Source organism: Schistocerca americana, chromosome X (genome assembly GCF_021461395.2).
Source record: "Schistocerca americana isolate TAMUIC-IGC-003095 chromosome X, iqSchAmer2.1, whole genome shotgun sequence".
Taxonomy (NCBI): domain Eukaryota; kingdom Metazoa; phylum Arthropoda; class Insecta; order Orthoptera; family Acrididae; genus Schistocerca; species Schistocerca americana.
In genome coordinates, this window is record NC_060130.1 from 1,010,589,198 (window position 1) to 1,010,614,432 (window position 25,235).

The 25,235-nt window shown below is 40.2% G+C and overlaps 1 protein-coding gene across 2 annotated transcripts in view; it reads left to right on the top strand.

The window, feature by feature from the left end:
- Positions 1 to 25,235, top strand: part of LOC124555682 (biotin--protein ligase) — a 373,530-nt gene that overhangs the window by 33,403 nt on the left and 314,892 nt on the right. Inside the window, exon 4 of one of the 2 annotated variants that reach the window (XM_047129684.1) lies at positions 16,814 to 16,981. The exons of the other annotated variant lie outside the window; for it this stretch is intronic. Coding sequence (XP_046985640.1) covers positions 16,814 to 16,981 — 168 coding nt within the window. The remainder of the gene's footprint in view (positions 1 to 16,813; positions 16,982 to 25,235) is intronic. 2 annotated transcript variants of the gene reach the window in all.

Below are 25,235 nucleotides of genomic sequence, written 5' to 3' on the forward strand. Positions count from 1 at the left end.
GTCAAAATACACTAGTCTTTTTCAGCAGTGTCAGCGGTATAGCTTGTGATGAAGTGACATGTTGTTGAAAATTATTAGCCAGTACTACCAAACCCTGTTGGTGCCTTTGTGGAGCCAGTGTTTAGGCATATCGCCTTAGCACTGTATACTTGGCGATGGAAGTCGGAGCAGTACATAGAAGTGCAGTAACTAAAACTTACTGGTGCTTTCAGTTCTGTATCTGCCAACAGGATGCTTGTTATATATGGAATCCTTCCACTTCATTTGCAGATCTGGCAAGGGGTCGCTCTGGTGGGTGCAATAAAAGGAAACATAGTCCTAAATATCTTGAACATCAGCAGTGGCTACCTGAGAAATGACAGAGAAGGTGGTGTGCTCTCTAAACAGTTCACCACACACATGAACTTTTCATTCCCCTAAAGGAGAGGATGGCTGTATGGTTTCTCTACTCATCTTACTGGCTAATCCAGTTCCCTGCAAGACGTGCACCCAACTCGAGGTCCCTAATCAAAATTGAAACGAACTCCACTGTATCCTACAGTCATGAAGTTGAAGGCACTCGAGCATATGTTGTACAGGGATGTCTAACCTACAGGGTGATGTGAGAGAATTGTCTTCCCTTGTTAAGAGATACAGGCACACTTGAGAGGTGCTATTTATAGGTGTACACCTATTGATGAACAAATATTGTCACTAGGAATGCACGAAAATGCTCTATCGTGAATAATTGTCTGACAAACCACCAGCTTAGGTGAGGATGAGGGCACTCTCTGTTAAGATCAAAAGGGAGCTGAGATGATAGTGTGGCTAGTAATGATATTATGACAAAGTAATAACATTTAACAGCACTATATTGTAATGATATACTTTTAATAAAACCCCCCTCACACCCCCACCCTCCCCCCGTGAACTACAGACGTTCCCATTGGTGGGGAGGCTTTCGTGCCTTAACATTACAGATTGCTGTACCAAAGATGCAACCACGCTGCCCTCCAATACAAAATTGGTGATCCCTTGATGCCTCAGAACATGTCCTACCACCTGATCCCTTCTTCTAGTCAAGTTGTGCCACAAACTTCTCTTCTCTTCTCCCCAGTCCTATTCAACACCTCCTCATTAGTTATGTGATCTACCCATCTAATCTTCAGCATTCTTCTGCAGCACCACATTTCAAAAGCTTCTATTCTCTTCTTGTCCAAACTATTTATCGTCCATGTTTCACTCCCATACATGGCTACACTCCATACAAATACTTTCAGAAACGACTTCCTGATACTTAAATCTATACTCGATGTTAGCAAATTTCTCTTCTTCAGAAATGCTTTCCTTGCTATTGCCAGTCTACATTTTATATCCTCGCTACTTCGACCATCGTCAGTTATTTTGCTCCCCAAATAGCAAAATTCCTTTACTACTTTAAGTGCCCCATTTCCTAATCTAATTCCCTCAGCATCACCCGAGTTCATTCGACTACTTTCCATTATCCTCGTTTCGCTTTTGTTAATGTTCATCTTATATCCTCCCATCAAGACACTATCCATTCTGTTCAACTGCTCTTCCAAATCCTTTGCTGTCTCTTACAGAATTACAATATCATCAGCGAACCTCAAAGTTTCTATTTCTTCTCCATGAATTTTATTACCTACTCCAAATTTTTCTTTTGTTTCCTTCACTGCTTGCTCAATATACAGATTGAATAACATCGGGGAGAGGCTACAACCCTGTCTCACTCCCTTCCCAATCACTGCTTCCCTTTCACGTCCCTCCACTCTTATAACTGCCATCTGGTTTCTGTACAAATTGTAAATAGCCTTTCGCTCCCTGTATTTTACCCCTCCCACCTTCAGAATTTGAAAGAGAGTATTCCAGTCAACATTGTCAGAAGCTTTCTCTAAGTCTACAGATGCTATAACGTAGGTTTGCCTTTCCTTAATCTAGCTTATAAGATAAGTTGTAAGGTCAGTATTGCCTCACGTGTTCCAGTATTTCTATGGAATCCAAACTGATCTTCCCCGAGGTTGGCTTCTACTAGTTTTTCCATTCATCTGTAAAGAATTCACGTTAGTGCTTTGCAGCCGTGACTTATTAAACTGATAGTTTGGTAATTTTCACATCTGTCAACATCTGCTTTCTTTGGGATTGGAATTATTATATTCTGCTTGAAGTCTGAGGTTATTTCGCCTGTCTCGTACATCTTGCTCACCAGATGGTAGAGTTTTGTCAGGACTGGCTCTCCCAAGGCTGTCAGTAGTTCTAATGGAATGTTGGCTACTCCCGGGGCCTTGTTTCGACTCAGGTCTTTCAGTGCTCTGTCAAACTCTTCATGCAGTATCATATCTCCCATTTCATCTTCATCTACATCCTCTTCCACTTCCATAATATTGTCCTCAAGTACATCGCCGTTGTATAGACCCTCTATATCCTCCTTCCACCTTTCTGCTTTCCCTTCTTTGCTTAGAACTGGATTTCCATCTGCGCTCTTGATTTTCATGCAAGTGGTTCTCTTTTCTCCGAAGGTCTCTTTAATTTTTCTGTAGGCAGTATCTATCTTACCCCTAGCGAGATAAGCCTCTACATCCTTACATTTGTCCTCTAGCCATCCCTGCTTAGCCATTTTGCACTTCCTGGCGATCTCATTTTTGAGGAGTTTGTATTCTTTTTTGCCAGCTTCATTTACTGCATTTTTATATTTTCTCCTTTCATCAATTAAATTCAATATTTCTTCTGTTACCCAAGGATTTCTACTAGCCCTCGTCTTTTTACCTACTTGATCCTCTGCTACCTTCACTATTTCATCTCTCAAAGCTAACCATTCTTCTTCTACCGTATTTCTTTCCCCCATTCCTGTCAATTGTTCCATTATGCTCTCCCTGCAACTCTGTAGAGCCTCTGGTTTAGTCAGTTTATCCAGGTCCCATCTCCTTAAATTCCCACCTTTTTGCAGTTTCTTCAGTTTTAATCTACAGTTCATAACCAATAGATTGTGGTCAGTGTCCACATCTGTCCCTGGAAATGTCTTACAATTTAAAACCTGTTTCCTAAATCTCTGTCTTACCATTATATAATCAATTTGAAACCTATCAGTATCTCCAGGCTTCTTCCATGTATACAACCTTCTTTTATGATTCTTGAACCAAGTGTTAGCTATGATTAAGTTATGCTCAGTGCAAAATTCTACCACCACATAGGATACGCTATTGTTTGAAGAGTAGAGATTCGAACTGCCTGTACTGATGGATGCAGTGCAGCTGAAACAGAAGGGCCAGCAGGTAATGAACGCTCGAGTCGTGGTATCCTCTGAAATATCATTCAAAGGAACTGCCTCTACCCACTGTGTCTCATGCTCAGTGACTGACAAAATGTAATTGTGGCCGTTAGTATGGGGTAGGGGGCCAACAAGGTCGATACGAACATGTTCGAAGCGCCCCTTCGGTCTTTTAAAGTGTCCCAGATGGGGACGTGCATGTCAACGAACTTTGGCACGTTGGCAAGGTACGCACGCTCGTGTCCTCTCACAACAGTCTTTCTCGATGTGTCGCCAAACGAAACGTTCAGTTACTAGTCATTCTGTCTCTCTGATGAACTAGACCGTGCAGCAAAGAGAAAGTGGCCTGACAAAGGAAAGGGGTACAAGTGGTCACGGTACGTTAGTCGAAGTATCATAAAGAATCAGTTGTGTGACACCAGGGAAAGGATGTGGTCGAATGTGGAGAGAGGTGGAGTCGTTAGTAGCTAGCGACTGTACCTCCAGATCAGTAGTTTGTGGCCGAGCGTTCTAGGCGCTAAAGTCTGGAACCGCGCGACCGCTACAGTCGCAGGTTCGAATCCTGCCTAGGGCGTGGATGTGTGTGATGTCCTTAGGTTAGTTAGGTTTAAGTAGTTCTAAGTTCTAGGGCACTGATGACCTCAGAAGTTAAGTCCCATAGTGCTCAGAGCCATTTGAACGAGTAGATTGTACTCGCGCGAGCTCTGTGGGATCAGACAGGCTCGTAATAGTATTAATGCACGAGATGTAGCCTGCTATGACATTATCCGTGCCTCTGATAAAACACGTGTTTGTTGTATATTGGCGGATGAAATCCGTATGCCTGAAGCGACGTGGAGGGAGATCACTAGCAGAGTTACGCAGTGCATCAACCAGGGGACAGTGATCTGTGTAACCGGTGACATCACGTGCCTCAGTATCTTCTCAGAGATAGTGTATGGCCAGTAGCTCCCTGTCAAATGCTGACCATTTACAATGAGAGCCAGACAGTTTTTTTTTTAAAAGAAACGTAGTGGTTGAGAGTCTTTGTGAATGTGTTGCTGCAGCAGAGTGCCGATTGCGGTGTTACTAACATCTGTAGTGATTGAGATAGGTGCATCGGTGCTGAAATGGGCTAGTGTGACTGCATTAGCTAGGGCTATTTTTAGATCACTGAAGGCGCAAGTCACGTCCTGGGTCTACGTAACCTTGCGATCGCTCGAGGTAGGTTTGCCTCGGCGAGGCTTCGGTTAGAGGAGACGGCACGAGGGATGTGGTGCCCGAAAAAATTGATTGTGCCTGAGAAACTACGTAGGTCACGAAAAGTGACACGTTCGGACACGAGGTGTATGCCTTCAGAGTTCACTCTGTGGCCCGGGAATGTAACTTATATCTGGTACAGCTGGGATTTGTCTTCATTTGTCTCCGTGCCACTATCTGAGAGCACGCGGAGTACTCGAGAAAAATGTTGCTAGAGTTCATTAGCAGAGGTGGAGAAAATTAAAATGTCATCGAGGTAAACGTAACAAAATGGGAACTGGCGAAATAATGAGTCTACAAAATGCAGCCACGTCTGAGATGCATTTTTAAGTCCGTAAGGCATATAGCAATATTGAAACAAGCAAAAGGGGATTCTGGAAAGAGTCCACAGTGTTGTAGAAAATCGATGCCCAGCACTGGCTCATCTATGTTGACCACATTGAATGTACATTTGAAACAAAATTTCGGTTTAAGTTTGAGGCGAAGGTGTGTGAAGCTGTAGATGGTGACCGATGAAATGTTTGCTGTTTGCAATGTCGTGGCGGAAGGCACTGGTGGTGAAGTTGATGACGCTGGAGGTTTGATGCCGGTATCTGTGCCGGTGTTGACCAGGAAGAATGTGTCGTCGATGAGGTCACATATGTACAGTCTGCCCAGTGGTAGTTGTTTATTGTGTGAAGATTGATACTGTTGCAGGCACCCTGTAGAATACCCGTGAGATGATGCGGCTAACTCGTCCCGCAACGGAAGTTTGGGTGCAGGGCTGCAGTTCTGAGTTGCATCTCTGTGATGTTACCAACACGGCAGATATACGGGGTGCGGCTGTGGACTGTGTGCGACATCTTTAGTTAAAGTGCTGGAATCGGGTGAGGCCAAAAGGGGGTGTGGGTGAGGAGGCATGGAGGGGGCGGCCGGTTTACGGCAATGGCCACAAGATAGTACCTAGACCGAGGTTGTTGACTAGTGTGGCCTCGCGTGGCCTCGTGTGAAAGTACGTGCTGGGACCTGTGCAGTATTGCCAACTGTTGGCAAAGAGATCTGCGTTGAGGTGAGTCGTTGACGTCTGATGATTTTATAGGTTTCGTCTGCTAGCTGTAGGTGCATCTGTAATGGGCCAGTGGCGTATGATAAAAGTTGCTGCTGGAGAGCTTCCAGTATTTTCACTACCCATAGTGACCACAAAGCGGTGTCATAAAGGAAGGAGGGATCGATCAATGCTCTGATATTTTGCCACAACTGCGATGGTGTGAGCTCATTGAATGATAAATTGTGCTCTGTGTGGTTAATTGCTTCTTGTGGAGTTCTCAACAAGTGCTCGAGAATAATAGATTTTGCATTTTCAAAGCAGTCCCTCATTGGTGCCGTGAGGGTGAGATCAGATGTCAGATCCGTGTGCTCGTGCAGAGCTGCAATCAAAGATACGAACCGCTGTTCATCGGATAAGACTCTGTGGACATTGAGGATGCTGTCCACAAGAGCAAACCGTGTGTTTGGGTTATCCTTGTTAAGCGGAGGCAGTTGCGGTAGACATCCTGAAAGAACAGGCAGGAGCGGAGTGGTGAACACGGGTGATGTTGCGGCAGCCTGCAGAATATCTGGTCACTTGACTTTACACTGTTCTCGATGTTCGTACGTATAACTCAGCACGGCGTTGCAGGGATGAGCGGTGCCATAGAAATGGCTGTGGCCACCGAGAGATTCGGTACGCACAACACGGTACACTGGGGAGGTTTGTTTCCTATTTCTGATGCACTGGGAATGCTCGATCGAGGAGCACCGGACAGGGCGGCAGTGAAAGTCACATTGTTCATTAATAAAATGTCACTGTTCGAGCACCATTGCTGTTGCACTAAACTGACAGCTTGTGGTTTATCGTTGAATTTGACGAGGGTATGTGAAGGAAACGACGTAATCACTGTGTGTGCCAGTGCTGCATTACATTTAAAAGTGTCTGAACTAATGTTGACAATGAAGAGCGAAGTGCAGGACCAAGCATTGTGAGTAATGATCTGGCCACAAAATTCGATGGAAATATTCGAGAAAACCGATGATTCAAAGTTCACAATTTCAAGAAATTTTTGCATCAAATTGTTGCACAGAAGCTAGACTGTTACAAATTTTGTGCAAGATGGACACCAGAAATCTTGACAGAAGGCCACAAAAACCAGCACATGGCTTCATAATTGAAATTTCTGGGTTGTTACAAAGAAAAGGTGGTGATTCCTTACCATCTTGTGCCCAAGGCCCATCTGTTTCAAACAAAGATGACCTGACTCGCAGTGCAGTACTTTGATGACAGTGCGGAACTGCAAGAGGCCGTGACTAACAGGTTAAAGTCTCAGGTGGCAGAATTTTATGATGCTGGAATGTCAAAGTGTGTTTGCCACTATAAATACCTAAATTAGTGTTGAGACTGTGTTGGAAAGTGATATTTAAGTGGCCCTTTCAAATTAATGGAACATCATTTTTCCTATTCCCTATACTTCGTTTTTTTAAAATAACAAAACGTAATAAACTTTCTGGATAAGCCGTTGTATGTGGTACTAGCTAATCGAGAAACTGTGTGATGCAGTGTGCTGTCAAAATTATTTGGGTGTCATGTTTATAGCTAAATACGAGACACTCTGTGGTACTGATGAACTAGGTACTCAGTTTTAGAAGTATCCCAGCCATAGTTGTTGGAGAGTGTAAGTGAAGATCAGATGTAATTCAATGAAATTGACCAAGCTGTGTGGTGCAGTGTTCAAGACACTGTACTAACATCTAGGAAGATGAAAGCTCAATTTCTTGCCCAATTATCCACATTTAGGTTTTCTGTGGTTTTCCTAAATTGCTAAAGGCAAATGCCATGGTATTTCCTGTGAAACAGACAGGGCTGATTTCCTTCCACATCCTTCTCCAGTATGATGACCTAGTTGTGGATAGGCTATTAACTCTAACCTTCCTTCTCTAATTAATGAATAAAACTAAGCGGTGACTCCATGTTTAACATTTATAATATCACATGAATTAAGGCAAAAATAGAGTATTAAATGTAGTAAAGCATCACCAGTCTGAAGATCATTTTGAACACCACAGTGCTTTACTAGGCATGATCCTGTTGGAGGCGGTATGCCATTGCCTTCCTCCAAAACTGACTTAGCTAGTTATAGGGGGACCTACAGTTTAACATGGATTCTGTACTGTGGTGCAGTGTGGCATTTTTCACATCAGCAAACATTGCCAGAGGTGAAGGAAGTGATAAGTGACAGATAAAATTTCCAAGATTGACCAGGGATTGAACCTGAGACGTATGGATTTTTAGTCTGGCATTTTGCCACCGAACCACCGAGCAACGTGTATTAACAGGGTGTATTTGACCTGGGACAACTGAGAGATCTGGGTGAAACCAGAGAATTTTTTCATTTGGGAGAAAACCAGGAAAAACCCGAAAATTTTTTAGAAATCCAGGAATTTTTCATTATTTAAGTTTTCAGTTAAATTTTTGTGATTTTCACTGGTAAGAATTAATACTCTAACAAAAGATATTACTGTATCCTGCTTCTGCAGAATAATACTGCAGCAACAAAAATATGAATGAGAGAAAAAAAAACGAAAATAAAACTTAAGTCACAAAGAAAATAATCCGTATACAACAATAAAACACAGTGCTCATACAAGCGTCTGACAACAGCAAAGTGTATCAAAGGCTGTAGGAAGACTATGCAATGCTTCATAACAACATATTGCCTCTGATGAGTGTGACGTGACAGCTGTTTACATTAGATTCATTGAGCAGTGGCTGGCGGGCTCTTGTTAATGTGCAGTTGAGTCGCATATGAGTAATACCTTCTGCCACTTCTGGCTACAGGTGTGTGGCTGGGCGCCACTGTCTAATATTGCCCTGGTTTGGAAATATCGGAGATCCGGGGCTGATTCACAGAGCAGTCGGAGTTGTAGTGGGGAGGTGGGTAGTCTCCACGTGACCTGTGTTTACGTTTAGTGATTTTGCTGTTTCCGCTTGTGAGGTAACAGGTGGGTTGCGGCGCCCTGGAAATATTGTGGGTTCAGAATTGGTGGCCACCACTCGGGCTGCACACCAGGGCCGAGCTCGTTAGCATCCGCGTGGTGTCTCACAATGACCGGAGCATGTGGTCCATTGAGCACGTGGCTGGGAATTCTATGGTAACACTGTGCACCGGGAGGGCCAAAGATGGCAGACTTTGTGAAACCTTAATGGCAGACATCTCACAGTTTGTATAGAAATTAATAGTAGCCAGATTAATCATGATACCTTAAAAAGAAACATGTACATTATTATTATTATTTGCACGATGATTCTGATGGTATAATCAGATTTTCAATATCTTTATTAGTTTAAAGTTTAGTATATGACGGTAAATTATACAAGTAACACCCAGCAACGAATTTCCAAAATATAAACGCTTCGTCCAATTTTGTCGATCGCCATGTCTTTAGAAAGCTATTAGTGTAAACCTAAATTGGTATGAATTACAGGCATGTAACTTGAATAGTACATGAGTTATTGGAGGTCAAAGTGGCCGATTACTATCGTTCGCATCAGGCCATAAGTACCCCACAGTTACACGAAAAAACGGTAGCAGCATGCTTAATAAATATATTTATTCGTCTATGTCTTTGTTTATATCCGATATATACTATTCATGAAGAAATTGGTTAAATATTTACTGTGTTTTAGAAAGCACAGAGACATTAGGCTACTGGCCTACATTTTGTTCTATTCCTTTGATATATGTTTATTTAATTTGTTTGTGTATATAACAATGTGTGTTAGAGCGTTTTTATGGTCCAGCCATAGTAATATTTATTTAATTTCAAGTTATTTAAATGTAACTCTTGTATTTCATATGTGTTTAAATATGTTTGTGACTGTACGTTGGCATGAAGACATGGAGGGAGCGCTCTAGCCAATCATAGTGCTCGTTAATGGTGAGACTGTGTGGAAGCGGAGGACACGAGGGGTTTGGAGCAGTGCAGCATGAGGGACAGTTGTACAGGACACGGAAAGTGCTGGGGAGTACGACACTGGACAAGGGAGGTGCTGGACGTGACAGTGCGACGAACACACAGTCTCGAGAGGGACTTGGAGAGTGTGGAGCGGTTTGCGTGTGGTCGTGGCAGATATAGATATTTTGTAGTGCTGATTTATGCACTTGTAAGATTTCCGTGGCTTCTACAGTGAAGATGTAGTGTGCGTTTAGAACTGAATATCTTGCGAGATTTGTTGTTGTTCAGAACTAATTACGTGGAGTAGGCATCTATTGTTTCCCTGTTATTCAACTTATATTTTACTTAATTGCCGGACCATCGACATCAATAAGTGTTTTGCAGAAATATACCACATTCTCAAAAGTACTTCTATTATCGTACTCATCATTTAAAGTCATTAAGGTAGTACCTGCAGATTTTATCTAATTGCAATCTTTCATTTATAAATTTATATGTTGCATTCATAATTCGCAATTGCCGAGTCATAGAAACCTTCGACCATTCGATTCATGTGTGTAATCTTATCGTATACTCAGCAGGCTTTGGCCTGTAATGCGGCAACTATGTATCCCAGCTCCTAGACAACGAAACCAGCCAAAACTTTTAATATCGCAACTCTGAGTCGGAGGGTATGTAGTTGAGGGCCAACTCATCATCTCACATTTTCTGTTGTGAAAGCCCACACTCTTCATTTATCGCTCTCACATTAAATGAAAACAAAACGGATTTCTGTGGCCGGGAGCTATCAAATGAATTAAAATACGTTCGCATAATTACAGAAGGCTAAAATATGTTATTAGTTTCAGGTTTTATTTCCACCTTTCTGAGAGTCAAGCATTAATCGCCTTGCAGAAGAACGAAGTTATTTTTGTCAGTTTGCTAAAGAGATTTGGCTTTTATTAATCTTTTGCAGTGAAGCAGTCAATTTATTTGAAACGAAGTGTTTAATTTCACACCGTTGGCTAGTTTCAACTGTTCGCTGCATTTCAAGTGCACGTTTTCCATCTTCTGGCTCGTACGGTGTTATGCCATAGTAAAGAACCAGACATGAGATAATACAGTGCTGGTACTCAAGAAATTTTACATCTGAATCTGGACATACGAATGTGCATTTTAAGCCGAATTATGCATTTTAGTATGGTTCACGAAATTCTGATGCTCTTGAAGTATCCTCCGATGACTTGTTTCTTTTATGACACAATTTCCTCTTTTAATGTTTTACACGACCGAACATGCGGGCTTCCTGCGCCATCGTAGCAGCACAAGTGCAGTGACGCCTGTTATCTGGCGCTCCCTGGCAACTGCTAAAATGAACCAATTTCTAACAGGTCACAGGAAAATATTGTGAATGGTGATTTGAAAAGCGTTACTTTCAGAGTAAATTTCCTTCTACGCAAGATGAACTGTGTGAGAGAATGTACGATGAATTTCTTAAATCACAAAGCGTTTGACTCTCATTTAAAAATCAACTCTTTGAGGACAACCATCTAGAAGAATTTTGAGCCCAGAAGATCAGACATCTACATTGTTATTAAAAATTTTACTGGCACATTTGTGTGATGCATCTTAAAGTATAACACGCGCAGAAAAGATCAACATTATATGTGGAACCTTAGCTTCTCTTGCGGCTTATTAATCTTTGAGACCAATATTATATGTGAAAGCTTTGTTTTTCTTGTAGCAACACTATGTATATTAATTTAAACCATTAACTTTTCTTATTTGTGTGTTGGCACTAATTAAGAGTGTTCTTGCTACTGGCTGGCAACATCATGTGTCCTACGCTGTCATCAGCTGGCGAGATCACATGACATGAGCTATGACTGGCTTACAAAAGCGTGTCACAATCTTGATTTCTATACTTTGGAAAGTAACATGTGGTGTTTGGTGGAATTCGAATTTATAACTTCGTAACATGAAAATATGCAGCGTACATGTTGCTGCACATCAAAAATCTTTCCAAAATGTCCCCCCCCCCCCCCCCCCCCCGAACTTCGTTTCCTAAAGTGACGGGAAATTCTACATCAGTGTATAAAACCATAAACATTCAAATGATTGATAAGTTTTACAGTGCCGAGGATAGTATACTGTCACTTAACACGGAAAAAATGTATTTTCACCCGGGAGAAAGTGTATTTTCAACTGGGAAATACGGGAAAAATTTTAGAATTTTTTTTTCCCTTGTCCATGTATACACCGTGATTAAACATACCAATTACACAAAGTAAGCACAATTTTATTGTAAGTGTTACATGAGTCTTTGGTATTTTATGGTATATTCTTGAAGAATTATATGATAAAATATACCTAGAGAATAGAGCACCAGTATCTGTATTACTGGCATATACAGTAATGATTTTAACTCAAGTCTAAGTCATTTTACTTCATCAGCGTACACTCATGTATGTTGTTTGTCATTCTTTCACAATGTACCAAATTTATCAGGCCAAGAATTTTGTTGAATCCATTACAACCAGCTAAGTGTGTAGATCACATTATTAATTTGTATATCTCTTGTTTATTAATTTGTGTGTCTCTCACATTATTTAGATTTAGATGGTACCTTGGAACATTATTCATTTTCAGTCTTTCTCAATAAATTGATAAACTTTAAATATGTTGTGATGATTGAAAATTTGAGCCAAACAGGGACTGAAACAGGGATCCCGTGCTTTTCATGAGCATTCATCTTACCTTTGGTTAGCTAAGAATGCCTCCGTGCTTAATTTTACTTTTCATTATCTTTTATGTCTCCACCTGAATACTACTACCAGAGGTTCTCCCATGGGGTTTGTGGGAATAGCACAACTAGGGCAACAGAATCAGTTGAGGACTATGGCTGAAATGCACTGCAAGAAGTTGAGTAATGTTGATGAAATTAGTGAAGGTGCAATGACATGATACCAAGTTTGGAGGTGTGCTCAGATAGCCTGATTGTTATGGCAGCTGCTCATAAAAGGCAAGAAATCCGGTTTCAGTCCTCTTCTGCCACAAATTTTCAACTGTCACAGTATATTTGTCACATTTCAGATTCAACAGCTCTAAACTACACTACTGGCCATTAAAATTGCTACACCACGAAGATGACGTGCTACAGACGCGAAATGTAACCGACAGGAAGAAGATGCTGTGATATGCAAATGATTAGCTTTTCAGAGCATTCAAACAAGGCTGGCGCCAGTGGTGACACCTACAACGTGCTGACATGAGGAAAGTTTCCAATCGATTTCTCATACACAAACAGCAGCTGACCAGCGTTGCCTGGTGAAACGTTGTTGTGACGCCTCGTGTAAGGAGGAGAAATGCGTACCATCAGGTTTCCGACTTTGATAAAGGTCAGATTATAGCCGATTGCGGTTGCGGTTTATCGTATCGCGACATTGCTGCTCGCGTTGGTTGAGATCCAATGACTGTTAGCAGAATATGGAATCGGTGGGTTCAGGAGGGTAATACGGAACGCCGTGCTGGTTCCCAACGTTCTCGTATCACTAGCAGTCGAGATGACAGGCATTTTATCTGCATGGCTGTAACGGATCGCGCAGCGACGTCTCGATCCCTGAGTCAACAGATGGGGACGTTTAAAAGACAAAAACCATCTGCACGAAAAGTTCGATGACGTTTGCACCAGCTTGGACTATCAGCTCGGAGACCATGGCTGCAGTTACCTTTGACGCTGCATCACAGACAGGAGCGCCTGCGATGGTGTAGTCAACGACGAACCTGGGTGCACAAATGGCAAAATATCATTTTTTCGGATAAATCCAGGTTCTGTTTACAGCATCATGATGGTCGCATCCGTGTTTGGCAACATCACGGTGAACGCACATTGGAAGCGTGTATTCGTCATTGCCATACTGGCGTTATCACCCAGCGTGATGGTATAGGGTGCCATTGGTTACACGTCTCAGTGACCTCTTGTTCACAATGACGGCACTTTGAGCAGTGGACGTTACATTTCAGATGTGTTATGACCCATGGCTCTACACTTAATTTGATCCCTGCGAAGCTCTACATTTCAGCAGGATAATGCACGACCGCATGTTTTCTGGATACAGAAAATGTTCGACTGCTGCCCTGGCCAGCCCATTCTTCAGATCTCTCACCAATTTAAAACGTCTGGTCAATGGTGGCCGAGCAACTGGCTCTTCTCAGTACTGTGGTATCGTGTTGAAGCTGCATGGGCAGCTGTACCTGTATACGCCATCCAAGCTGTGTTTGACTCGATGCCCAGGTGCATCAAGGCCATTATTGCGGCCAGAGTTGATTGTTCTTGATACTGATTTCTCAGGATCTATGCACCCAAATTGCGTTAAAATGTAATCACATGTCAGTTCTAGTATAATATATTTGTCCAATGAATACCTGTTTATCATCTGCATTTCTTCTTGGTGTAGCAATTTTAATGGCCAGTAGTGTATTTCCACTGATATCATTTAATGTCACTGTTTTCATCCCTGTCAATCCATCATTTACTCAACTTTAACAAATACTTAATTCCATTCTCATTCATGAGTACACCATATTAATCTCCACACACAGCAGTAGAAAAATTCTCAGTTGCGGTTTTAATTTCATTTGTACATAGATGTGTTTACACTCATTTGACACACTCCAGCATGGTTTCAACCCCCCCCCCCTCCCCTCTGTGACAACACGTCTGTGAATAAAACAGGAAAGGATTCCTCTAAGACCACACACCCTTGGTGCCGCCCTCCTGCCCACCCACCTTTATTGAACTCTTTAAAAGTGTACCTGTATAGATGCAATCTGTGACTGAGACCTTTGCACCTGCAGGCATGCTACACTGCTTCTGTAGTGCCTGCAAGTAGGTATGCCAAACCAAAGTTCTGTCACTTTATTCATGCATTTCTCAATGTCCCACCCCTCCATGATCACACCACAGGAGGGTGTAAAACAGGATGGCTGAAAAACCATAAGCATTCTTTGCAACTTTGGATCACATTCAAATTTCATCGAATGGTTTTGAATGGTCCTTAGTGGTTCGACCCTCTACACAAAAACAAAAATTGCATTTCACTGCATACAATGCAATGTGTGACCACATTTAGTGGGCTTGCTGGCCTGCAATGTCCTTACAGAAAGACTGAAACATCCGGATAGCGTCAAAGGTTGTCAAGAATGTCATCTTGTTACTCATCGCACTGCGATCTGTTGTTTTCTACTAATTTTGTTGCACAGTGTATATGACGATAGTATTGAAAATTAATGTGTCCATTGCTTAGTGGGGACAAACACAAGCCCTTTCCATGTGTAGGGGGGAAAAACTATTATTGCATGAAGTATGGGGTTACTGACATCCTTCTGTATTGTCTATACTAATACTATCTACAGAGGTGATGCGCCAGTAAAATGCTGGAAATTATCTTTGTCAGTGACTCTTGGTACTTCACCTGACCCACATAAGATTAATTGCGACATACATCGTCATCTCTGAAGTGAGAACGTGGGGCCCTTGCAATTTACAGTATAATTTAAACTGGGCATTATCCTGAATTAGAGAGCAAAGAAATTCTGATGGTCTTATAAAACCGAAAGAGGACAACACTTTCCATATTAGCTGAGCATTGCTTGATCTCAACACGGAAATCATTCTTTAAGGAATTGTTAATCATCTTCTTGTTAGCAAATGAACCCAAAAAGGCTTTTTAGACACTCCAGGTGTGAGTTTAGAAGATACCATTCCACACTAGATAACATATCCCTCGAACCAATGGTACAAGGAAATCAAGAAGCCTTCTAACACAAGCAGCATGTTGTAGTAGTTGTCTTTGACATCAAGAAGGTATTCTGTCAATGACTTTTCTTTGTTCTTAAACAATTTGTATGTCTGTTGATGAACCTTGCGTGTTTCCGAACTAATTCACAGCTTGCCCTCATTCTCTTATTCACTGTAATTTATATTGCTGAGTAAATATTGTTGGCACAACAATTCTCCTTTATTATTATTATTATTATATCTTTTACTCCAGTGATTTCATGAATGGGGAGTATGATGACATACTGCCCGTATAACAATCCTTTCGGGACTAACAGTGGTCCTGTATCATACTGATTTATTCGAGGAAACAGCCTTGCCGAAGGAAACATACAGCATTCTTCATAGGTATTAATTGTTTGCATCATATTTTTAAGTTTGTTGCCTTCACATGGGTGGGGGGAGGGGGGTATAATAGAGAAACGGAGGGACATATTTATACATTTTGCAGTGCAGTGATTTTTTTGAAGCTCATTTCAGAGTTTGGTATTCCTGAAATCTATAGGATATAGCATGGATGACACTTCCGTATACTATCCAAAGAGCATATGTTGGTTGAAATATGACCCAAGTCAAAAATTTATTATTTGCTCTTATTCTCTATTGCAAGTACAGAATGTAGAATGATTTGGAGCATTCATGATGATCTTTTGTGCATTCAAAATTAAGAACAAGGAGTGTTGTTCTGTTGGTTGTTAGTGTGTGTGAAAATTCTCCTTTGTAGACGCTTTCATTGTTATTTTGTTGTGTATTGTTGGAAATTAATGTGTTTAGTGATGGAAATGTTTTGTAAATTATTCACTGAAGTTAATACTATCACTAAAGTTAGTACTTTATGAGATGGAAATGTCTTTCTGTTTGGATCAAGTGATGTGTTACTAATATCTGGTTGATTTTTTTTTTTTTTTTTTCTGTGCTGCTTGGATTTGAGTAGTTTAATCCAATAACTAGTTTTACAAACAGTCCATGTTTGGTTTTGTGTCATGCCAATTATGATATGTAAAAGATTCCTTTTTGTCATTATTCATTGGAAGTATGGAAACGTAAACCTAGTGTCTAGTGGAAGCATAGAGAAAGTTCCCATTTCTTAAAAGGGTAATGGTGGTCACTTTTTTTTTTTTTAAAAGTCAACTAGTTTGTATTTTTGTGTTTTCTACTAGGATGTTCCATACCTTGTAGTTCATCCTAACCATATAAACAGCTGTGGAGTCCCATAGCTGTATATGAACTTAGGTGAATTACTTTGAGAAATTAAGTTTGCTCTATGTGTATGGAGGAATAAGAAGTTGTATAAATTGTTTCTCATATATTCTATGTATTTCTCATGTAATGTATCTATTGTATCCATTTCCATCATTCTCACTCTTAATTTGGAAAATGTAAATCCAGCATTACACCACAGTTTACTGCATGTACCATTAAGAACTGAAATTACATATATTTCATCTGCAGATAACAATTATTGTATGTATTGTGTTAATTCATGCAAATTATGTGTGTGATGCAAAATTGCATGGTTTCAGCAAAGAATTGATTTAACAAATTGGATTGGTTTTCCTGGAGTTGGAGCAAATTTTGCATTTGATGATAGACAACTTGATGTTTCATTGGAGGAGAATAACTCAATCAGCATAATAATTGAAACAAATTATGCACACTCTCCTCTTCACGATGAGACAAAATTTTGTGAAGTATGTATACAGAAAATTCAAATTTGATTTTCTTATTTATGTGACAATGTTTTTACTGGGGCTTAGAAGTTGTACGTATTATGTAACTGCAATAACAGTGTGTTGTGATGCAAATATGGTACCACTTCATGGCATTTGCTGCAAGTGTTCTAATTAAATGGATAATTATTGTCATAGGAAAATTAAAAGCAAATAAAAATAGAAAATACATTAGACCAATAGATAATCCAAATGTGTAAAAGTACAAACTGGATCCCAGCTAGCATCGATAGAGTGACTGATATTTGGTTCTTTGTTAGCAAATTCTTAAACCATTTACTATGTTGATGCAAAATGTCACTGCATTGTTTGGATGCTATAAATGTATTTACTAAAGGTGACACTTGAAATTTAATCAACAGTGTATTATCCTCCTCTCACTATGAAAGGATTGCATTGCAAAAAGCTATGTAAAGAAGTTTGAGAAGCTTTTTTGAAGACAGTTACCTAAAAGAGTGTTGGACGAGGAATGGAAACTGCGAGGAATGTAGATACACCTCCCTATCAAGTTCTTTAATAGTGGTGTCATCATTTCAACATGTGTTGTCATATATTGTAATGTTACAGAAATACTTTATACAATCTCCTTAGCAATTTTTAATCAGTTGTGGCTGCAAGGCATGTTAATTATTGATGATAAATGGTAACAGTAATGGTTATATTGCATGGAAAGTATTTGATAACAAATAAGGTCTGATTTACCTGCCGAGATTATCACTATTTCCTGTTTGTGGACAGAAACTTTCGTATGGAGTGTTGCATTTTAGTTAGTACCTCGCAGTTCTTTTTCATTTTCATGTCAGTATATAGGCACAATTAACAATAGCCAGTGACAGTGTTGGGAAAATTGGTTAAAATTGTACAATTTTTATGGGTTACAACATCTGTAACCACTCATTTAATACAAATACCATACAATGGGTGACTGTCCAAAATTAATCACATGTGTCTGTTCTTAAGTTGATGAATGTGGATCATCATGAACTGAAATGTTCAGGACAGCTTAACAAAAATGCATAAGTCTTAAATATTACATATAGATCATGTTAAAGTGGCCCTAATTGAAGTGGTAGAACTATTTTCTTGATTTGGTGGCATTATCCTTGTAGATAGCACACAAGTTTTAAACCAACACTGGATCTTTTTTCATTTACTAAACTCAACTTGAAGAATATAGTAGAAGTTTTCATGATGTTTTATGTGACAATCCATTTTCTTTGGCTTACAGATAGCTCAAACTTTATTCAAATGTGAAGTGTATTTACAAGCATAACTCTTTAGATAATAACTATTTTATAAATGCCAACATGGTCCATAGTAGGCTGTATGAATGTTCTTTATTTAATTAATGTGAATAGTTAATTTTGACTTGGTGTCATAGGGTGTGTACGACCAGGGACAACCGGGAAATCCGGGAAAAACCCGGGAATTTTTTCATCCGGGAGAAAACCGGGAAAAGCACGGGAATTTTTCGGAATTCCGGGAATTTTTCATTGTTTTAGCTTTCAGTTAAATTTTTGCAATTTTGACTGCAGAATTGATTCTCTAGCAAAGAATGTTATTGTATCCTGCTACTGGAGAATGATACTGCAGCATTAAAATATAAACGAGAGGAAAAAAAATAAAACTTTAGTGGAAATGTGCAATTTACAACAGCAAAACATCGTGCACGCACAAGCGTCTGCAAATAGCAAAAATATGTCAAAGGCCGTAGGGTGCAGACTGTAATTCTTCGTAACAATAAACTGCTTGCTATGAGCATGACGTCGCAACTGTTCACGTTAGGTTCGTTTGACCAATTGCCAGCGGTCTGTTGCGCATGCGCATTTGACTCGCGTATAAGCAGTAACTTCTCCCGCTACTTGAAGTTTGGCTGTTGGCTGTATCGGTAGTAGCAGCAAGCAGCCAGATGCAAACGAGAAAAATTTTACTCGCGCGCCCTAGCTGCCAGATTCACGCTTGCACAGAGTTGTCTGAGTTGCAATGGGGAGGGGGTTAACCTCCACGTGACCCGTGTTTACGTTAAGTGATTTCGCTGCTTCTCATCGTGTACAGCTCCCACGTCAAGTGAAAACAAACGGATTTCTGTGGCCGGGAGCCATCAAGCGAATTAAAATACCTTCACATAATTACGGAGGGCAAAAATATATTATTAATTTGTTTTCTGATTTTATTTTATTTCCAAGTTAGTAGCAGTCAAGCATTAATCGCCTTGGAGAACAGTGAAGTTATTTTTGCAAGTTTGCTAAAGAAATTTGGCTTTATTAATCATTCCGCTGAGGCAATCATTTTATTTGAAACGAAGTGTTTCATTCTACAGTATTGCCTGGTTCCAACTGTTTGCTGAATTTCAAGTGCACGTTATCATCTTCTGCCATATATGGCATTATGCCATAATAAAGAACCAAAAATGAGATCGCAAAGTACCGGTACTCCAAGAAAATTTACATCCCAAAAACCACACTGAAAAGCTTAATATCAGATGGGACCTACTTCATTATGAATATGGAAAAAGCCAATTTGCACTTGAAGCATAATTATGCATTTTAGTGTGGTTTACGAAATTCCGATGCTCTTTGCAGTATCCTCTGATGCCCTGTTTCTTTTATGATGTAATGTAAGCTCTGTTAGTGCTTTATACACACGAACATGCGGGCTTCCTACAACACTACAGTTGCACACGCACAATAATGCCTGTTTTCTGGCGCTCTCACGCAAATGGTAAATCGAACCTATTTCTAACAGTCACCGGATACTATTGCGAACGGTGGTTAGAAAAGTGTTACTTTCAAAGAAAATTTATTTTTACGCAACATGAATTATGTTACGTGTGAGAATGTGGGATGGATATCTAAATCACAGAGCGTTCGAAACTGAACAGTTTGAGGACCAGCCACATACAAGAATTTCGAGCCGAGACATTTACAGGGTGTTTCAAAAATGACCGGTATATTTGAAACGTCAATAAAAACTAAACGAGCAGCGATAGAAATACACCGTTTGTTGCAATGTGCTTGGGACAACAGTACATTTTCAGGCAGACAAACTTTCGAAATTACAGTAGTTACAATTTTCAACAACAGATGGCGCTGCGGTCTGGGAAACTCTATAGTACGATATGTTCCACATATCCACCATGCGTAGCAATAATATGGTGTAGTCTCTGAATGAAATTACCCGAAACCTTTGACAACGTGTCTGGCGGAATGGCTTCACATGCAGATGAGATGTACTGCTTCAGCTGTTCAATTGTTTCTGGATTCTGGCGGTACACCTGGTCTTTCAAGTGTCCCCACAGAAAGAAGTCACAGGGGTTCATGTCTGGCGAATAGGGAGGCCAATCCACGCCGCCTCCTGTATGTTTCGGGTAGCCCAAAGCAATCACACGATCATCGAAATATTCATTCAGGAAATTAAAGACGTCGGCCGTGCGATGTGGCCGGGCACCATCTTGCATAAACCACGAGGTGTTCGCAGTGTCGTCTAAGGCAGTTTGTACCGCCACAAATTCACGAAGAATGTCCAGATAGCATGATGTAGTAATCGTTTCGGATCTGAAAAATGGGCCAATGATTCCTTTGGAAGAAATGGCGGCCCAGACCAGTACTTTTTGAGGATGCAGGGACGATGGGACTGCAACATGGGGCTTTTCGGTTCCCCATATGCGCCAGTTCTGTTTATTGACGAAGCCGTCCAGGTAAAAATAAGCTTCGTCAGTAAACCAAATGCTGCCCACATGCATATCGCCGTCATCAATCCTGTGCACTATATCGTTAGCGAATGTCTCTCGTGCAGCAATGGTAGCAGCGCTGAGCGGTTGCCGCGTTTGAATTTTGTATGGATAGAGGTGTAAACTCTGGCGCATGAGACGATACGTGGACGTTGGCGTCATTTGGACCGCAGCTGCAACACGGCGAACGGAAACCCGAGGCCGCTGTTGGATCACCTGCTGCACTAGCTGCGCGTTGCCTTTTGTGGTTGCCGTACGCGGTCGCCCTACCTTTCCAGCACGTTCATCCATCACGTTCCCAGTCCGTTGAAATTTTTCAAACAGATCCTTTATTGTATCGCTTTTCGGTCCTTTGGTTACATTAAACCTCCGTTGAAAACTTCGTCTTGTTGCAGAAAAATCCTCTGTTCTAAGGAATAAACCATGTTGTCTACAGCACACTTGCACGTTGTGAACAGCACACGCTTACAGCAGAAAGACGACGTACAGAATGGCGCACCCACAGACTGCGTTGTCTTCTATATCTTTCACATCACTTGCAGCGCCATCTGTTGTTGAAAATTGTAACTACTGTAATTTCGAAAGTTTGTCTGCCTGAAAATGTACTGTTGTCCCAAGCATATTGCAACAAACGGTGTATTTCTATCGCTGCTCGTTTAGTTTTTATTGCCGTTTCAAATATACCGGTCATTTTTGAAACACCCTGTATATCAGAATTTTAAATTTACTGGCACATTTGTGTGATGTATCTTAAAGTATAACACACGCAAAAAAAAAAAAAAAAAAAAAAAAAAAAAAAAAAAAAAAAAAAAAAAAAAAAATCAATATTACATGTGAAAGCTTAGCTTCTGTTGTAGCGTATTACTCTTAGAGACCAAAATTATATGTGGAAGCTTAGCTTTTCTTGTAGATATACGGTACTGTGTACATTAATGTAAACCGTTAACTTTTCCTTTTGCGTGTTCGCGCTATGTAACCAGTGATCTTGCTATTGGCTGACTGTAACAGGTGTCCAATGCTCATTGAGATATGACTCGCTTACAAAAGGACATCGCAACCTCGGTTTCAACGCTCCGGAAACTAACGCGCTGTGTTTGGTGGAATTCGAATTTATACTTTCGTAATACGAAAATATGCAGCGTATATGTTGCTGCAAATCAAAGATCTTTCCAAAACTTCTCTCCTTTTTTTAATTAAAAGTCTCTCCAAAACTTCTCTGCCCCGTCTTTTCTTTTTTTTCTTGGAAGTTCTACGCGATTGTATAAAACGTTAACCATTCAAAGGATTGATAAGTTTTACAGTTCCGAGGGAAAATCTACTGAAAACCTACTGTCACTTAACACAGAAAAAGTGTATTTTCGCCCGGGAAAAAGCATATTTTTTAAACAGGATATCCGAGAGAAATCCGGGAAATTTTTTTCCTTGTCCCCGTATACACCCTGTGTCATTTTCAAGCACATGGGTGACATCAGCTTATGTATGTCACATTTTACCTTGTGTAAGTATCAGATTAATTTTCACAATGTAAAATGTGATGTACATATGTTGATGTCATACATGTGATTGAAAGTGACACAAAGTCAAAATTACCAAATTGCACAAATTAAATAAAGAACATTAATACATCCTACGATGGGCCATATTTTCATTCATGAAATATTTAGAGGCTATGGACCCGCACGGAAACAAAATTTTAAATAATAAGTAATAGTGACAAAGTGAAGAATCCCTAGTAATATTGTAATGAAGAAAACTGAAAACTGCTGTGAATGTATGCACCAACCAAAACTACTATTTAGATTTATATTATAAATTCTTTTTTCTGTTTTCAGAGACAGGTTTTAGGTGAAAATTACTCCACCTATGGATAATTGCAAATATTTTACTATAAATGTGTACTTTTGTTTTCATTTTCCTCCTGTATTTGCAGTTTGAGGAGTATGAACAAACAGTACAGCGTGGGGGCCAAGTCCTGGCTGTGGCACAAATGAGTTAGAATATTTCTGTCTGAATTTCAGCAACTCTACTTTCTTCATGGGATGTGAGATACTGATGAGTTCTGTGTTTGTGTGACTGAACTATGTTATAGTATTTGTTGCATTGTTTTCTGAAGAACCAGTAAGACAGTGCTTTAATTTCTTTCACAATCTGAAGACCCGCAGAGCAATCCTTCTACTTGCTGTTATTGTGATATAACCTCATATATTCTACATGTAAAAATTGAAAAGTTTGAGGATGATTCTTAGTTCATTCGCTGCATCACATGGATATTAGATGGTGTTGAGTAATTAGTACCTCAGGGATTTCAGTCAGTTTTGGCTGTATGCAGATCTGACAGTATTGTAGTTCATGCTCTAGACAGGAGGTGGTGAGCCGGACGCCTGTCTGCCCTAGCCCGGTGTGGCCCAGCAGACGTGATGTAACTGTGGGCAACTCATCAGCAGGCATTCGTCACAGTGTAGCGAGACAAAGCAGTAGAGCTGCTGGCCGTCGCTAGTGCATGGTGGAACATGGCACATTATGTGGTACAGGGCTATGCTTTCTCAGGCGTGTATGTGTGCCACTCTAGGTTACATTAGGTTAAGTACATTCTGCACATAAAATACAACCCTACCGTGGTAAGGATTCATTGGCACCAGGTTAAATGTACCATAATACTATTTTATTGCTTACAGTATATAATCACATCACATACAAAAATGCAGACGTTGCTATATTACATTTATATGTATTATGATCCATGTTTCCCATGTTTTGCTGCAAGCAAGGGAGTGTCCAGACAAATGCTACCTGTTGGGTGCAATCAAATAATGGTATTCAGGTGACTATCTGTCGTTTGTGATCTATGTTTCGATTTGGAAAGCTTTAAGGCCAAAAAAAGTTGTTCGTATAAATGAGTAGAACCAAACATGCACATTGTAGCTGCTGCTTTTGAATGTAATTGAGGAAATCTATTCCCTGGAAGGCAGGAATAGAACTGAATGATGTCATTCGCCATTCTAAACTTCTCTTTAAAGAAGCAATCACATTGCAGATCTATCAATTCTAATTGCATCTCTGTGGACACAGTTCTGTCACTCATCAAGCATGGGGACATGAAGATGTAAAAATCTGGCTCAAGTGACCTCAGATCATTGAATTGTTTTGTGAAAGCTGCATACAAATTATTGACAGAACTAAACAAATGATGCAAAAAGGTCATTATTAATGTTAGCTGCAAACTGTGTCACATTCGGAAAATTCATGAAATTACAGTCCTGGAACTGACGTCTCCATACTTCCAATTTTATTTGCATTGCGTGAATTTTAGAAAATAGAGATAGAATTAACTGACCTTTTCCCTGCAACAAAGCATTGAGACTATTCAAATTACTCATTATGTTGATAAGAAATACTAGGTTAACAACCCATAGGGGGTCAGAAAGCTGTTCAAGCAAAAGGAGGAAACTTTCAAGGGTTTTACCCCTAATCGGCTATTGTACATGACAAAAATAGGGTATATCACAGAAATCAGATTCCAGTGAATCTGTGAACTCTAATAACTGTCTGTGATTCAATCCTGCAGACTGTGTGAAATTTACAGTCCTAACTATGACATTTGTAACTCTCCCAAATTGCAAATTCTTTGCACAAAGTACCTCTTGATGAGTTACATAATACACTAAGTGAAATTGCTGTCCTGGGCTTAGCTTAGTTTTTAGACATTTCACCCATGTTACAGCCAGCCATGTCAGGGATGCCATCAGTGGTGACGGAAATGAGTGTATTCCAGGACAGATTCAGTTTCGTAACAGATGTTGAAAAGCACTAAATATATCTTTGCCGATACATGTGTCTCTTGTGGGGGCTAAATTAAGAAGCTCTTCTGTGATATTTAAATCTGTACCCATGCCTCGGAAGAATATAGCCAATTGTGCTGTATCTGTAATGTCGGTACTTTCAAGGCACAGGGAACATGCAAAAAATTGTTGCCTTCTCACTGTGAACTGTCATTCAGCATCTGCACTAAGATGTTCCATACAGCGTGCAGTCGTGTGTCGAGACAGACAAATTGCATGAAATTGTGCTGTACTTACAGGACACCAGATTCACTAGCGATGTTGAGGCATTCTTTCATAATCGACCCAGTGGAGAATGGTCGAGCAATTAAATGGGCAATTCTAAACCTTGCCCTCACTGCACCTTCATTTGTAGCTTCAAATTCCTAGAAATAAAAGTGTCAGGTAAATCCAATTGTAATGTAACATGAATAGTATTAATTGTTGATGTAAGATTAATTGAGATAACCAAGCTTATATCAGTGCCAAAGGATTCTTTTAACTTCGCAATTAATTGCAGATGCTCATCTCCCTAAACACTGTTATATACGTCACAGTGTTTGAAATTGTAGTGTTGCAACATTATATTTTTTTGGTGTAACACAATGTCGACACACTAAACATGTAGCACATCTTACGGTATGCACAAAAAGCCACTACAGTTCCA